The sequence below is a fragment of the Andrographis paniculata genome, unplaced genomic scaffold (genome assembly GCF_009805555.1).
Source record: "Andrographis paniculata isolate CXL003 unplaced genomic scaffold, ASM980555v1 Contig82END, whole genome shotgun sequence".
NCBI classification, from domain to species: Eukaryota; Viridiplantae; Streptophyta; class Magnoliopsida; order Lamiales; family Acanthaceae; genus Andrographis; species Andrographis paniculata.
Window position 1 is genome coordinate 4,133,198 of NW_026137620.1, and position 17,748 is coordinate 4,150,945.

At 35.4% G+C, this 17,748-nt stretch overlaps 1 protein-coding gene across 1 annotated transcript; it reads right to left on the reverse strand.

The window, feature by feature from the left end:
* Window positions 1-3,522: 3,522 nt before the first annotated feature.
* On the reverse strand, window positions 3,523-6,169 carry LOC127241434 (glycosyl hydrolase 5 family protein-like). Its single transcript, XM_051260486.1, has 3 exons — window positions 5,752-6,169; window positions 4,528-5,296; window positions 3,523-4,450 (listed from the first exon to the last, which is right to left on the reverse strand). The coding sequence occupies exons 1-3, from the start codon at window positions 6,142-6,144 to the stop codon at window positions 3,921-3,923; spliced, it is 1,692 nt and encodes a 563-aa protein (XP_051116443.1). The 5' UTR covers window positions 6,145-6,169; the 3' UTR covers window positions 3,523-3,920.
* Between the last annotated feature and the right edge of the window lie 11,579 nt (window positions 6,170-17,748).

Sequence of the window (17,748 nt, forward strand, 5' to 3'; positions counted from 1 at the left end):
ATCAAATATAAATAAAAGTTTGTAGTTGTAGAACCTAAATCATTTATCATAATTGTTTATACTCTTTAGCTGGTGAGTTTTCAAGTCGAACACAGGGATTTTAAGTCATGAAGTCAAATCGAGCGCTAATCTGGTGAGAGCAGCGAAAAAGCGGTAAGAAGACCCGCTCGAAAGCAAGTCTGAAATTAAAACTAGAAATAACTAGAAAAACTAAAGAAAACAGTAAGGTGAGCAAAGGTGAGCGGAGTGATGATGAGCGGAGGTGGTGTCAGCATTGGGTGAGCGATAGGGAATATGGGCGAAGAGGCACTGTATATTTATATAGGATGAGCGGAGGAGGGTGATAAAGAGGCGCTGTGTCTGATTTGTGTTTTCCTTAATGGCTAGATTATCCTAAATAAAATGAGCGAGTGATGCTAGTGTTTAGTCGAAACATATATATATAATACGAAGATGGCAGGAGGGAGTAAGGTAATCATATAAACAAAATCATAAAGAACTTAGATCATTGATACTTGACCTTAAGGAAGTTACAACAAGACTTCAATGACGCCCATAATTAGAATATTATAAGAAAGAAACCCTACTGACACTAAGAGTTTTTGTGACTCAATAAACCACCGCCTATGCCCCATTAATTATCCCAATTTATGTCTCATTAGTGACTTTATCCTTCTGTTACCTCTTATTAATCAAAATCGAATTCAGATTATTAATTAAGCAGGTCGACAAGGCTCCGCGTACTTAACCACATTGAACTACCCTGGATCTATTTGTGACGCAAAACAAGGCTTGGATAATCGATTTTTCTGTGTTCTTTCTCAGCGATTTAGAGTTCTTTACAACTAAGATTTATATAAATGTGAGAACATGGAAGGAGTGACGATGAAGAACAAGTGATATTTCATTACTCACTATCAAAATAGTAAAGTTCTATTTCTACAAAAGTTGTAAATCAAAGCGGTAAACTAGGATTAATGAAGCAGTAAAGTAGCAGCCAAGGGAGGAGAAAAAAATCTCAATTCCCCTGGCTATTTCTGCTGAGAACTCCCTTACAGGGTTAGAGCTCTCGGAAGGCAGAAAGGCATCTATGAATTTGCGCAAAGAAAAATGCATGTATACTTCTCTCGAAGTATATTTACAACCTGAGCGGAATTATCTATGCCGGCTGGTAGTGGAATGGCTGTTCTGTTGCGCGTTGGACACTTAGGCATTATCTGTAATGAGTTGTCGTTGCTTCGCTGCGGTAGGTGTCTGATTCCCTGGCATGAGCGATAAGATCGTCGCTTGTTGAGCGGACATGACCATCGCTTGTTTCTCATGCCTTAGCTTTTCTGGACCAAAATCACTGCTTAAAAAGGCCAAAATTGTTAACAATATCAACAAACCAATTCTGGATCATGTCAAGCGGAATAGATCAATAAAGTATGCATAAATCAGATACTGTGATAGTTTTCATACCGAAATTCAAGTAATACATAGTTTTGTTAAGCGGAAAATATGTTCATATTTGAAGTTATCAATGACATTAATATGTGGCATAATATACGTCTCTTTGACTAAAATTTGTACTTATTGTTTTTTTACAATAATTTATTTCGTTATTCTTATGTATGTTAATCATTTTTTTAAAGGAATATTCTCAAATTTTTACCAAGTCAAACTTTATATTATCTATATATGTTGTGATCATATATATTTTTAATACAATAATTCACTAAAACAGATTTTAATCTTATTTGCCATCCATATGCCACAAATTGTATTTCTCGAGATGACTAGTATTTTTGCTCAATCGTTGACCCTTCATCTTCATCATTCCATTTGTGTTTTGTGCTAGAAGATATTGTGCTACCAAAGTTTTGTTTTGGATTATAAGGTTGAAATTTTTTCTCTTCTCTTGCTTTAAGACTATTTTTAATTGAAAGGTATTATCAATGATTCTTTTTGGAAAAGTGTATTTAATGTTATATAGTGTGATGTATTTATATAAAATCTTGGCTCTTAATTTTGTTGTATTTTGAACGGATATATTTTTATTTTTATTTTTTGGCATTAGATTATGTATTTAGGGAATGAATTAGACGGTGATTTTTTGGTATTAGAAATTCTGTTTATATTAATAATCAGTCATATGAAATGACTTGGTCACGTTTAGACTTGCTACAAAACAGTTTTCATTAATTAAAAAGAAAAAAAGAAAAGAAAAGAAAAGAATAGAATAGAATGGTCTTTTATAGTTTTATATTTTATTTTTTTTTATCTTAAAAATCCTAAAATACGTTTATATTATTAAACAAAATTCAATTATTGTACTTTATTTTTATTAATATATCACGCAGTGAAAAAAATGATTTTGTACGTGTATTTTTTGTAAAAAAGTAAAAAAAAAAAAGAAAAAGTATATTCTGATATTAAAATCCATTCAATTAAATGGACACAAAGTTACTAGTGTTTTCTAGAAATATTTAGTGAAATAAAACAATATATATATTACGGAATTGTGTACAGTGATAATTAAATTTCAACTTCAAATTAAATTACTTTTACTTTTTATATTAGAATAAATTATAATTTTACATTAAAATACTTTAGAGCAAATTGCATAATAGTTTTTTGTTTTTTATTATAAATAAATGGAAAAAAATTTATATATTTTTTCATTTTCATACCTCTCTGTTATTGTATATATTTTTATTTTTAGTAACTATGAATCTATTTGTTTTACAAATACATATTTTATCATTATATTATTATATTTAGAATAAAAATCAAAAATAAAATTATTTTTATATTACTTTTAATTATTCACTGTAATTAAAATATTATTATTTTTATATTTTCTTGAAAAAATAAACATATAACTGGAACAAAGAAAAAATTATTTTTTAAATAAACATAAAATAACATCTTTATTCCAATAATGGCATAAATATGTCTAATTATGCAAATACTTTTTTATTTATTTTATTCAGAAAAATTATATTTAAAACATTTTAATAAGTTACTTTATTAAAATTAGATGAACAACTTCAATATTAGGATATAAACAATATTTAGGATTTACACTTATATAATAGAACAAATTTAACGCAATAAATGAAAATAATATTATTGGTAATACGCAATTTCCCAGAAATAAAAAATAAAATATTAGTAATAATTCTACCCTAAACTCCCATTTCTTTTCAACTTTCTTGTTCTCATGCCAGTTCTCTCCTGGTATTCTCTTTCGCTTGACCCAAACAGCTTCAATTAATGCCGAGCAGAGCATATTTATAGGTTGCTTTCATTTGTCTATGTGGTTCTGCATTTGCTCGATTGAATTTAAAAATCTCTGTAAAGAATAAGGAATAATGAGCAATGGAAACGCTCGCAGTGACAGCAGGTGCTTTCGTTGGAGCTTCTTTTCAAGGTTCGTTTGTTCTGCTATCTGTGGAAGTTTTTGAGTAGTGTTTCTTTTGCTTTTGTACATTGTAGAGTTACTTTGCTTTCTTTTGGTTAATTGAATAAGGATGAAGATGCTGAATACAACTTTATTTCTTTAATTGAATACCATTTGTTGTAGTTTCAATGTGTGAAGAACTATAAAATGCATCTATGACTATGATAGAAATTAGTACCTCTAGTAGATTGTTTTAACTGATTCTATTGTGGGGAAACAGACTGACTGATTTTAGTTGGATGAGGAACTGGTGACTGAGGGGACTGGTTGAGAGAACTTGTATTCTTTTTTCTTTATTGCTAGGCTTGGGTCTTAGATTGGATGCTTGAAAAATTAGCTTTAAGGATAGAATTGCAATATCGGAGTCATTTTTTGATGGAATCAATGATGTCTCTTCTTTGCTAGTGATCCATCCCTCAAATTGCCCTCCTTGTCGTGTTCGAATTTCTCTATTGCATTGCCATCTGCAAATGTATCATGAAATGGTGAGCTGCATCCCCTCCCATAAGCTGATAATAGTCCTTGCAATAGGTTCACCAGTCAAGCCGATCTCATGGAAGAAGTCGCTACGGCCACTCTGACTTCTTCTTGTGCTGTCAATAATTTTGAACCACTGGCTTCCTGGATCACACTTGTTGTTTCTGTTATCCAGACATTTGCAGTCGTTTGTGACGACTTTGTTGTCCGAATCTACATCCAAGCAGACACTTTTCTTGGCTTCGAGGTTTGTAGAAAGCTGCATCTTGGAGTCTGAAATGGCTTCCCATTTGGAATTGCCATCGCTGCATGTTATCCCGAGTTTCACTGGCTTTCCCAACCCGTCTGCTTGCAGGCAAAAATATGTTCCCTTTATCGTCAAGGTTTGCTGTGGACTATAGCTCCAGGCTTCTGCCTCAGTGCACGGTCCTAAAATCAAAGGTTTGAGTATTGATATCCTCTTGACACACAGGCCTGTCATCGGATGAAATAGTACTCTGTGTTCACGGCTTTCTGCGTAACCTGGCCCTGCTTGCATATTTAGATACAAGATCACACCCCTATGAGGTTTAGGTTTTAAAGAAAGTTGCTCGTATATGATATACCTCTGAATGGATACTGGAGAGACGAAATCCGGCGTAGGATGCTTTGGTTCCGAGTGTTGCACCAATTCCAGTCATAGACGCCATAGGTTTCGTCGAATCCTGCAATCCCATCCCTTAGGTAATAACTCCCAGTGAGAGTCCACAATGCCCAATCCACGTCTTGTTCGGCTGCCCAGCCCATGAAGCAGTTCATGTACCGGTTGTCGTTGATATTTGTTCCTCGCATGTCCATCCCAAACTCGCTAAGAAACAATGGAAACCCCTGTGTCAATAGGAAACCGGCCTTGGTCATCGTTTCGCTCACCAGACGCCCACAAACCTCATTGGGGTTGCCGGTCTTCCATGCCTGCCCATCTGAGAAACCATACCAATGCAGCTCGAATACCAGCTTGTTCGAGAAAGTCAAGGCCACCGGTTTGTCTACAAGGAAAGAAAGATCTCTATCGTATTGTAGCCCAGATAGAATCACGAGAACATTAGGATTTGCTGCATGCACTGCTTCCGCTCCCTGCTGCATGTACCTGTACCAATCGTCGACATTCTGTCTTGGTCCTCTGAGCTCGTTCCTCAAGCTCATGGCAACGACATATTTAGTGTCATTGAAAGTAGTGGCAACCGTGGTGAGGCCCTTGATCCACACTTCTGGGTTAAAAAACTCGTCCCCAAAGAACCCATTGCCGTCGAAAGTGCTGCAGCACCAGCCTGGCTTACTCGTATGGTTATCAAGTATGATCATCACTTGTTTTTTCGCAAGACTAGCTACCACTTCCTGTAACATCATGTCTAGTTATAACATCTTAGGCCTTATTAGACTTGGGTAATTGCATATCTTAATGAGCTGTTTTTCCAAATATATATATATATATATGGTAATGTACATATCTACTTCTGTGTTTAGAGTCCAAATATTAGGAAAATAAAGAAATTCTTGGAGTAGAAAACGAAGGAGAGTGGTGCTGCTCCTTATCTTATCTTATCTTATCTTATGGGTCCCCATCGATCGCTACCTAATGGTTGGAAAACTTATTTTCAAATGTTGATATGACTCCCTAGAACCTACCTCAGCTGCAATTCTTTATGCCCAAATAATTGAGTGGTTAAAGGCAGATATCTGTAAACAAATACACTGGGCTTTGTTTTTCTAAAGCAGAAGATCACTGAATGAAGAAGACACAGACAGACAGACAGACTGATGAAGATCATATATATCTTTTTGGTCATTACCTTGTATGCATCGATGAGAGAAAGATCGATGATGGAGGGATTGTTTGCCTGAAAGCCCGAGATGGATGCGAACAATCCGAGGTTCCTCAAGGACTGCCTGACTGTGATGGAGGCTAATGTATCATTAGTGAATAGGAAGAGAGGCCATGTCAACCTGACACAGTTGAACCCCATGTCCCTTATATCTTGAGAAATCTCATCCACTGCCTTCTTGCTCAGCCCTTCGGCCACCACTACTTCAAGGTGCGATGGCCAGCTAACGCACGCCAGCTTCACACGTTGCCCTGACTCGCTGTTGACGATCCATCGTGAGTCCGTGGAGAGGGGTTGTGCCACGATCAAGAGGGGCATGGATATAAGGATGCACAATAAGAAACAGAAGAGCCTCCCCATCTATTTCTGTTCCTTAGTTTCTTGCATCAAGACCTTTTAATATAGTAGATGGTTTGTAATTAGTCGTTATCAGGTTAGTTGTATCCATATTGAAGTATTAGCAGCAATACCAGTAAGACAAAATCAAATTCTATAATCTTTACTTACTTCAAGGCCCAGCCCAGGATACTACTACTGGTCAGGATAAGAATCTACCTTTTGAATTTTGTAATAACTTAATGCCCACACAGTTTTGGAATAATTAATAATGAATGATCAAGTTGATGTCTGAAACAGCAACTTGACATAAACTTCTTCCATTAGCATTTTTAGATTGCGAGAGAGGGGTGGTGATTTAGAGTATGATTTATTGTAAAAAAAAAAAAAAAAGTAGATTGATAAACTGCATATTATACAATGCAAGAATGATAAGGTAAGGTATTAGAAAACAACGTCTAAACAGTCGGGAAAAGTGAGTGTCCCACTAGAAATGATTGGGAAAGACCAAAAAAACAGAAAAGTGGATAAGAGTTAGGCATGAGCATCAACTGTGTATTTATTATTCTAGGTAGACTTGCAAGGCAACATACATATAGACATAACTGCACTATTGCTTTTGGACAACACATGCAATGAAATCAAGAAGGAAATGCACACATGATAGATGATAAAGTAAGATATTTTTACTAGTGGTTGTAATCTTTTATGAAATTTTCATATATTTTTACTATTTTTTTTCCTAGAAAATATCAAATTAAATAATTATTTTTTTATAATATACTAAAAATTTATTTTACATTCAAAATATAAAATTAACATTTATTTATATTTTATCAAACAATTATTTAAATTCAAATTTTTATTATTTAAAAATTCAAATCCGAAAAGCAAACTCACGAAAAGCATATCCTATGTTTTAGTCTTAATTTTAGAGAGGGTACAATAAGTATATAAAGGTTGAAGGGCGACAAAAGACTTGAATGTAGAGTGTACTCTTTCAAGCTTCAACTTGGGACAATACAACAAATTGTACTAGTCATTATTATTGTTCTGTAGTCATTGCTCATGAGTGTATTTCTGGTAAAGCGATCAAGTTTTGGAGGGCAAGAAAGGAATAAGTAATGAAAAATAAAATAAAATAAAAGAATGCCCATGTCTGAGATTTCTTGTTGAAACAAGCTATAGACCCATAGTGTAATAAAATATATTCCTCCACTGAAGAAAAACCTTGCATTCTTTTTTTTTTTTTGATCCGAAAAAACCTTGCATTTTTTATTTCACGTAAGAGGGTATTTCGTTTTTGGTTCAAATTGTAATTGAAAGTTGGAATGTATGTCATTTATTTAATTATTATTTGTTTTAGGATATATTATATATATATATATATAATTGAAAGAAGGTGGTCAATTAAACACCGGATAACACATACTGTGTTAATAGACAATATACGATATTACTGCAGACATCACATCATTAATATTGATACAATATAAATTCAAGGCGCGGCTCTTCCCTAGGGAGGGGCCGAAATTGGGCTTATCAACTAAAAGTAATGATATAGTCTCCCACATCACATGTAATAGTTAATTTTAATCCATAACATAATTTTATTCTGTACACGTTAGATTATGAACAAACATTACATATCTTTATTATAAACATGTGTTCTATGTAATTAAAATTTATGATATTTGTATATTTTATGTATGCTAATTTGGGAAATTAATGAAGATCAGCACCAATAAAATTTTCTTAAAAGAAATTTAAAATATATTTAAGTGTTTTAAAAATTATATTTAAATAAAATATATACAATATAAATACTCTCTCCATCCACCATTAATCTATCAATTTTGTCATTTTAGTTTGTCCATTGCAAATACATAAATATATATTCCACTAAAATACTCCATCTGTTCCATAACAAAGTATCCATTTTTCTATTTTAGTCCGTCCCATAACAAAGTATCAATTTCTTTTTTTAGTAATTGTACTATTTACCTAACATTACAAATATCCTTGCAACTTACAATAGATTACACAAATGACATTACCTTTATATCACACATACTAATAAGGTCAGTTTAGTCATTTCTATTTTATTCCTACTACATCCAAATATAATACTAATATTTCTAAAACTACGTACAAAAGCAAATGGATATTTAGTTATGGGACGGAGGGAGTATAAAATTACACCACCCTTCATATAATATTACAAAAATACCATAAAATAATACCACTTAAATTAACAAATAAACACAACTAATTATGTAATTAAATGAACATTCCTAAAACACCTATACATCACACATTATTCTCTCACTCCCGACCCACCATTTGATCCTCTTCGTCCCTCGTATCTGGGTCTTTGAAACCCTATTTTTCATTCCTCTTATTTCACCGTCGGTCCTAATCGCCGGCAATGTCCTTTCAACTGCAGTCCCCGCCGCCGGTGGAAGGTTATTCACCATTGGAATCCTTTCGTTTGCGCCGGAAGAATAGTTTCAGGGGTGAGAATATGTCACAAAGAAATGAAGAAGGAGAAGAAGGCAAATATTAATAAAAGCATTAATTTGTAAAAGCATAAAAGTGCTTCTTTCTAATTTTGCAATTTAAGATTGTATAAGTACCTGTATTGAACCAATTTTGGTGATAACAAAAAAATCTAATCGAATTACCTGTCTTCTTCTTCTCCAATCTCTCTGATCTCTCGTGCGCTCATGCTGGAGACGTGACAATTTGGTATTAGAGCCAGATTTCGCTGCTCTCTCTCTAGATGACGCGATCTCAAACACAAAGGCTCGACGTTCTGTAACAACAAGTAACAGAGGTTGTAGACGACCAAACTGCTATAATCTAAGGTCATATTCAAATGGAAGCTAGGCTGGAATCTAAGCTAGATGCGAAGTTGGAGAGTCCAGGAGATTTATTGAAGACTCAATTTCTGAATTTCATGAAGGAACAACAAGCTGGACCTTCATTCAGAGGTAATGAGCCTCTAGATCCTTATATTTCACATATTGCTCTCGACTCTGGTGTTAAACCTAAGGAAGGAAGGGGAATACTGTCTCGAACTCCCATGACTAGGTTAAATGAAGCTCACTCCACTTTGCATAATAATAAATTACGATTGGATTTTCCAAAATTTAATGGAGATAACGTGCACTAGGTATTTTGTTTACAATCCAGTGTCTGATTATGACAAACTCAGCCTTGTTGCTATGAATTTGGAAGGAATAGCTGATAGTTGGTTTGTGGACTATATTGAGGAGGATATCAATTTGTCATGGGCTGAATTCTCTGCATTAGTGTTGGAAAGGTTTCTGAATCCTGGTGGAGGAAGTCTAGTTGCTCAATTTAATAAATTGAGGCAAAACACCATTGTGTTGAATTATGTCCAGGAGATTAAAGAAATGAGAGCTTTATTAAGAGAGGATAATAAAGCTATGAGGGAAAAATATTTTGTAGAAAGCTTCATTGGTGGATTAAGGGAGGAGATTGGAAAGTTCGTGACAATGCAGAAGCCTAACACTTTGAGGAATGCTATTCAATTGGCCATCCAAAGTGAGGATATTGTGAATCTTCTCACTAAGGGACAAAGAGGATTGAACAGGGGTAGCAGTCATCAACCAACAGTGCCGGTAACTAAAATTGGTTCAGATGTTGCTAAACCAAAATTACCTCCTATTAGAAGGCTGTCCCCCGACGAAATGAAGGATAGAAGAGAAAAAAAAATTGTGTTTCAATTGTGATGAGGTGTTCCATATAGGACACAAGTGAAAAAGAGTATATTTAATCATGGGAGAAGAGGATGGGGAAAGTGAGACCGACATTGGAACTTCGGAATTGGGAGAATGCCAAGGGGTGGAGGAACCCCAAATCTCTTTGAATGCTGCGGCTGGTCAGGTCCCTTCCAATATCATTAAGTTGTTAGGAAAGTCCAACAACTATGAACTGGTTATTTTGCTAGACTCAGGCAGCACTCACACTTTTTTGGACCCAAAACAGCCTCAAAGTTGGGGTGCATAGTGGAGTTTATTAATCCTTGGTTGATAACCATTGCCGCTGGGAACAAGGTGGAATGCAGATCTAAGTGCCCTATGTTTGCCTGGGAAATGGGGGGCCACAGGTTCAGTGCTCCTGTGAGATTCTTGAAATTGGGGGGCTATGACATGGTTATTGGAGTGGACTTGCTAAGTCAGTTTGGAAAGGTGACCATGGATTTTGCAGAGCATACAATTCAGTTTTGTTTTAAAAGGAATATGGTTAAACTCCAAGGAATCCAGCCTAGGATTGCATGAAGCATGCTAACTATGAACCAATTTAGTAGGGAGCTGGAAATGGAAGACACTGGAGGTTTCTTATGCATTATTTCTAGGCAAACAACAGTGGAGGCATATGTTTGTGATATTGAAATTGCGACATTGCTTCAAGAGTATCAACATCTATTTGAAGTCCCTGTTGGTTTACCCCGTAAGAGAAGCATGGACCATAGAATTCCCACCAAGCCTAATATAGGACCTATTAAGCAACATGTTTATAGGTATCCTATGCTTCAAATGAGGGAGATTGAAATATTGGTGGATGAGATGTTGTAAACAGGGGTTATTAGACCCAGTAACAGCCCCTATTCCTCGCCTGTGCTGTTAGTTAAAAAGAAGGATGGCTCATGGAGGTTTTGCATTGATTATAGGAAACTCAATGCAACTACAATTAAAGATAGCTACCAATTCCCTTGGTAGATGATTTATTGGATGAGCTAGGGGGAGCAACTATCTTTTCAAAGATAAACCTAAGGGCTGGATACCACCAAATTAGAATGCATGAAGAGGATATCCCAAAAACAGCATTTGTAACTGTCTCCGGCCTATATGAGTTTGTTGTGATGCCTTTTGGCCTCACAAATGCACCAACTACTTTTCAAGCAGTTATGAATCAGATTTTTAAGTCTCACTTGAGAGATTTCATCGTGGTTTTCTTTGATGATATATTTATCTACAGCTTGAACATGGAAAAACACTTGAAACACTTGAGGATAGTGTTTAATATTCTATCTCAGCATACTTTATTTGCAAAAAAATCGAAGTGCAGTTTTGGAAGAAGAGAGGTTGAGTATTTAGGGCATATAATTGGGAGTGGAAGAGTGCGGATGGATAAGTCTAAGGTTCAAGCAATGCTGGATTGGCCGACCCCATCTAATGTTAAGGCTTTAAGAGGATTCTTAGGCCTCACGGGATACTACAGAAAATTCATTCAACATTATGGAACAATTGCTAAGGCCTTAACTGATCTTACAAAAAAGGGGAGGTTTGTGTGGTCTCCAGAGGCTGAGACTGCCTTTCAAATTCTTAAAAATGCAATGACTACAACTCCGGTTTTGGCCTTACCTGATTTCACTAAACCTTTTGTTGTTGAGACTGATGAATCTTATAAGGGCTTCGGAGTTGTCCAGCACCCTTTGGCTTTTCTAAGCAAGGCTTTAGGCCCTAAAAGTTTGGGGTTATCAATACATGAGAAGGAATTTTTAGCTATTATATTGGTTGTGGAGAAGTGGTCTTATTTGCTTCACGCCCCATTCATTATTCGAATATATCAGAGGAGCTTGAGATACTTCCTAGATCAAAAAATCTCAACACCATTGCAGCATAAATATTTGACCAAACTCATGGGGTTTGATTACAGCATTGAACACAAAAAGGGAACTGAAAACAGAGTGGCTGATGCATTGTCTAGAGTTCACCCTTCAAATGAGGAATTGGTGGAAGGGAAATGTGCAGCTATTAATATCTTTAAGCCTATGTGGGTGCGTGAAATTATCAACAACTATGGCACTGATTTGTTCCTCCAGAATATAATAGTTGAGCTGGTTACCTTACCATATAATGTCTTTGTACAGCTATCATGAAGGACTATTGAGACATAAGGGCAAATTGGTGGTGGGTTGTTCTGGAGATCTAAGAGATCAGATCCTACATCAGTTCCATAGCTCAAGTGTTGGTGGTCATTCGGGCATTAATGCCACATTTCAGAGGGTGTTCAGTGTTTTTCGGTGGCCAGGGATAAGGCAGCATGTACAGACTTTTTTCGCTTCTTGCCAAGTGTGCCAAGTGAGCAAGCATGAGAATGTGCATAATCCAGGGTTGTTGCAACCCCTACCAGTTCCGGAACAGGCTTGGACTCATATCTCTATGGATTTTATTGAGCAATTACCTAAATCAGCCAACAAAGACACCATCTGGGTGATTGTTGACAGATTCACCAAATATGCTCATTTCATTGTCATTGCTTACCCATTTACAGCCTTTAGTCTTGCTCAATGTTCCTACAGTCAATCTACAAATTACATGGCTTACCTCACAATGTCATTTCTGACAGAGACAGGTATTCACTAGTCAATTTTGGCAACAGTTGTTTAAGGTGTTGGGGATTTAGCAGGGATTAAGCACAGACTACCATCCACAAACCGATGGACAAACTGAGAGATTAAATCAGTGCTTGGAATCTTATCTCAGGTGTATGTGCAGTGCTAATCCTAAGCAATGGTTCAATTGGCTCCCTATGGCAGAGTTATGGTACAATACTTCCTATCACACCTCCCTAGGTACGACTCCATTTCATGAATTATATGGTTTTCATCCTACACTATGGTTTTTTGGCCCTATACCTTACACCAATGTGGAAGGGGCTCAAGATTTGATCTCCAATCGACAGCAAGCCCAACATCTACTTAAACAGGCTCTATTGGCAGCTCAATCTTGTATAAAGTATTTTACAGATTCTCATCGTCGCGAACACGAATTTAAAGAAGGAAATTGGGTTTACCTCAAGCTTAAGCCTTATCGCCAACTTTCACTTCACTCCAAGGATGTCTGGAAGTTAAGCCCCAAGTATGCTGGTCCGTTCAAGATTTTAGCTCGTGTTGGTGTTTTTGCCTATCGCTTGGAGTTGCCCACGTCTTCTCGCATCCATCCAGTTTTCCATGTTTCTCTTATAAAGAAACATGTTGGTCCGCTGTCTACTGTCACTGCCTCCTTGCCTTCTTTTGATGATGATGGGAAGATTATGCTGCAACCAGTAAAAATTTTGGCCCATCGTCTTGTCAAGCGAGGATCTTCGCCGGCAACCCAACTCTTGGTTCAGTGGGCTCACCTTCTTGAGGAAGAGGCCACATGGGAGTTCTTTGAGGATTTCAACACACGCTTCCCTGGTTTTACGACTTGAGGACAAGTCATGTTTGAAGGGGAAGGTATTGTCACGAAGAAATGAAGAAGGAGAAGAAGGCAAATATTAATAAAAGCGTTAACTTGTAAAAGCGTAAAAGCGCTTCTTTCTAATTTTGCAATTTAGGATTGTATAAATACTTGTATTGAACCAATTTTGGTGATAACAAAAAAATCTAACCGAATTACCTATCTTCTTCTTCTCCAATCTCTCTGATCTCTCGCGCGCTCATGCTGGAGACGTGACAGAATACTACCTTGGCCGGTTGGATGAAATCGTATGGATCTTCCCGGATCTCTGTTGCCGACATCGTTGTTGGCCTCGCCTCCGTTTATCGTGCCCGATTCGGAGACGGAGTTCGAATAACAACTCAACGAAACCTTATCGACGGTGGATCTTGCCGGATCCGGGTTGACAACGACCTGTTTCGCATTTGATTCGTTCATTGTGCCCAATTCGGAGCCCGAGTTCGAACCAGAACTCCCTGGCCCCAGGGTCATTCACCACCGATCTCTTTTCCGTGGCTTTGTCCCAATGAAATCCGCTGGAATTGAGAAGGCTCTCCCAAGCAACTCTTTCACTCGCGTAGTGGTGTTGTCTTTCTTAAACATCTATTGCCCTCTCACCCTAAAGTTATCGGAGTTCCATGAAGTAGGTGAAGTTTTCACATAATGCACATCTTTTAATTTTGTTAATAAAACTTAGGGTTTGTATCATTATTTCATATTCTTGTGTATGTTCCGTGGAACTTCTTGAGACAGACAATTCACCAAGCCTTTTCATGGAAGCTTCGATTAAATTGTTAAGGTATATTTTATATATACTCTCGGAACTTTGATGTTTAAGTTCAACATTCTATATGTGGTTGTGATATTCGAAAGTCTTTGCGGCATTTCTTTGGTGTAAAGTATTTTGTGTGAGCTAAAATGATGATTAACTTGCTTACTTAATTGACTTTGCAATGATTGTGTTACTAGTACAAGGTTTGGAGATATACTACCCCCGTCCAGTTCTAAGGGTTCTATTTACTTTTTACATGTTTATTTTTTAATATTAATTATTATATGAAAACATAATACAAATTAACGAAAAATGACAAAAATACTTCTATTAGTGTCTTATAATATATTACAATGACATTTGTGCAAAAACTTATACAAATATAAAGATCTTTTTAATGTTAAGTACAATGACACAAAATGTAAATGAGAGTCTTAGCCGGACGGAGGGAGTATTTAGTATAATGTCACCCCTTGCAAGGTTTCGTAGACTTATGTATAATGTCACCCCTTGCATTAGTGATCTTTTATAAATGAAACACTCGATGATCATTGTTATGTAAGAGTGCAATGTTGTTGTCTCAAAAAATTGTTATATTGCTAGCCCGTACTTGATAATGATAATATAATATGAGTGTAAAAAACAAGAAAATATATTGTCAAAACATGTTTGACAAAATAACTATGTGAGTGGCATTTCTTAGCAAATAATGTCCAACATAAGTCATGCCCCTCCACTTGATGATGATGCTATAATATGAGAATAGAAGCCCTTCACTCTACTGCCCCGAAATCACTGTGTTGGAGTTGTAATTACAATTGAAAACTGGTTGTGAATATACACCTAGTTTGAAGTTGTAAAGAAACTCGGTTGCACAGGTTTAGTTACCTACAACTACTAATATATTTGACTATACTATTTAAATTGGCAACGTTTTACAAATGAGTCATGTCAAATCTGTTCATCAAATCATTTCCTCAATAGCAGTAATAAATTCTTCCATACCATGTGCTTGATTTGATTCGATAAGTGTGTCAATGCATGTCTTGATCACTTCTCGATCAACTTCCAAGTCTGTTGGGAGCATGCCTATTTTTGTTAGTCATGATTTTTTCAATGTGGGGGATCTTGTAGTTGTTGCTTCCATTGCATATAATGATTTTGATTAAACATTCCTGTAAGCTTAATAAAACATTGTTAAGTGTTGTATCGGATAGTTCATCAAAAGATTTGCTAACAACTGCTAGCAAATCTTCGACATTTTGTGTCGTTGTTGTAACCTGAAGGGGTTGCAGTGCTCGAAACCATCCTAAGTCATTGATATTTGTATCTGGGATGTTTGGTGGTTGAAACACAATGCATATGTTGAATCAATCGGAACTTGTTGCCCTCATGAAATCCGGGTCATTATCCTCTATATGCGGCTTAGCATTGTGTTATGGGGATTACTTACACAAATTTATTTGAATCTGTTGCCACTTAGCCTTGATTGTGGGGATTACTTACACAAATTTACATGATATTATTGAGGATGCACTTTTAATTGTAAGACTTAAGTAAAAGAAATATACCTTATTAATAATAACATCCTTTGTCACTTCCTTGGTAATTGACTCTAAAGGTTTTGTTTCCATAGTCCCTGCTGGTCGAATTTTTGAATTATTCTTGGCTGGGACCTATTTAGTAAATCGAAAAATTCTTATTTTTCCATCAAATAAGCAGCCCCCTTCTTCGTTATAAACTGGTCCACTCATGGCACAAAGAACCATTATTTTTGTAATGAATCTTTTGCTTTGGCATGCCCGGTATGGTTCTGGTTCATCTTGAGTAAGATAATACCTCTCACTGTTTCGAGTTAAATAGAACCATTTCTCATCAATATGCACTATCTTTTTTATACTCTTAGAGCTTTATCAAGTTCAAGTCCCTGCATACTTCTATAGCATCGAGGCAATACTTCAATATGCTAATTATATTCCTCTCAGTTAGGGAGGGTTTGATTGCGTTGCTATGAGCTCTGATTATGCCCTGTTTCACCCAATTTCCAACTGTTGATTTGCCAACATCCATTTTCTTTGCTATACTACGATAAAATCCTCTCTTGCTATAATGTAAACTTTTTAACATTGTTTCATCGAAAACAATTTTTTTTATGCTCTTTTCCTAATTTTCTGTTTGCTAAACATATTGGCGTACCTGATTGTTGTTGTTGCATTGCTCATTGCCATATGGTATCCACTATTTGCCTTGTCACCTCAAATTTTGTCGCTGCTTCATTGATTTTGCCATGTGCCGGCTTGCCATTGCGGGATTGATGTAATAAAGATTAAGATATTGCGTTAAGCTGATCAGAAGTTAAATGTTTTATATATATACACCTTCAAATATATATATATATTTGAAGGTGAGAATCATTTACTATACGCAACTTTATTAAATTCTATATTTATAAAGAAATTACGGGGGAATTTTATTTTTGGTTAGGGAGAAATTTTATTTCAGCTTTGAGGAAAATTGTAAAATGTCAAAGCAGTAATTTGAAGTTGTTTACAAATTTACTGTTTCATCTAAGTCTGGTGTGATGTGTTGAGTTGTTGAGAGGGAAAATATATTTTTGGTTGGGGGAATTTTTAGAATTTCTAATAATGGTGTGGTATATTTTTATTTTTATTTTTATTTTTGCTTTTAGAGATATTGTGATCTAGAAATTGATTGAAAACGTTTTGGATGGATTAGGAGTAATTAATTGTCTGAGCTACTGCATGATGGATTTGGAGTAATTATTTGGTTTTGGCAACAATTAATTTATTACTATAATTTTTTATCTTAATTATATTTAATAGTTAATTATGTTCAGTACTTAATTAGTGGACTGTGTTAATGTAAAATTAGTATACTATAATTACTCTTTTAATATCATAAATATTAAGGGGTATAATAGTCTTATTGTATAGTAATTGTACCACATATTAATATAATACTAATATACTAACTAAACGGATAGATTTGTGGTGGATGAAGGAATTATTATTTTATAAAAAATAATTTTTTTTTTAAAAAAGGGTTTGAATCAATGACCTCACGGTCACAAGTTCACTCCTCATACTATTATTATTATTATTATTATTATTATTATTGTCCATGGGCTGCATATTACTCCAACCAATTGCGCACAATGGTAAGGATGATTGAACGGTCAAAAGTTGCAACTCCAAAATTAGATGAAGAAGAGCCTATTTGAACAGATTCCTGGCTCAAATTGACATACAATTTCAGAAGCGGTTTCTTAAGCGACTGTAAACTGCATTTTTAGCCGAAAATCATGTCATCCATAAATAACTAACGTTGCAATAATTGATTTCAACCGAGCCATCAATTTTCTATAAATATCCGATGTGAACCAAATAAATTTTCATCTCTGTCACAAATTTCTTGGAGAATTGATTGAGGATCACCGCTTTAATCTTCTACTTATTTATTTTCTTGCATCCTTTTAATTCTTAGGGATTTCAGTCTCAAACTATAAAAATTAAATTCGAGCTCAAGCTTGATTTCACTATTTATTGTTAAATTTTTCATGTTTAAAAACAATAATTTAAAATGAATCTAAACTAAAAAATT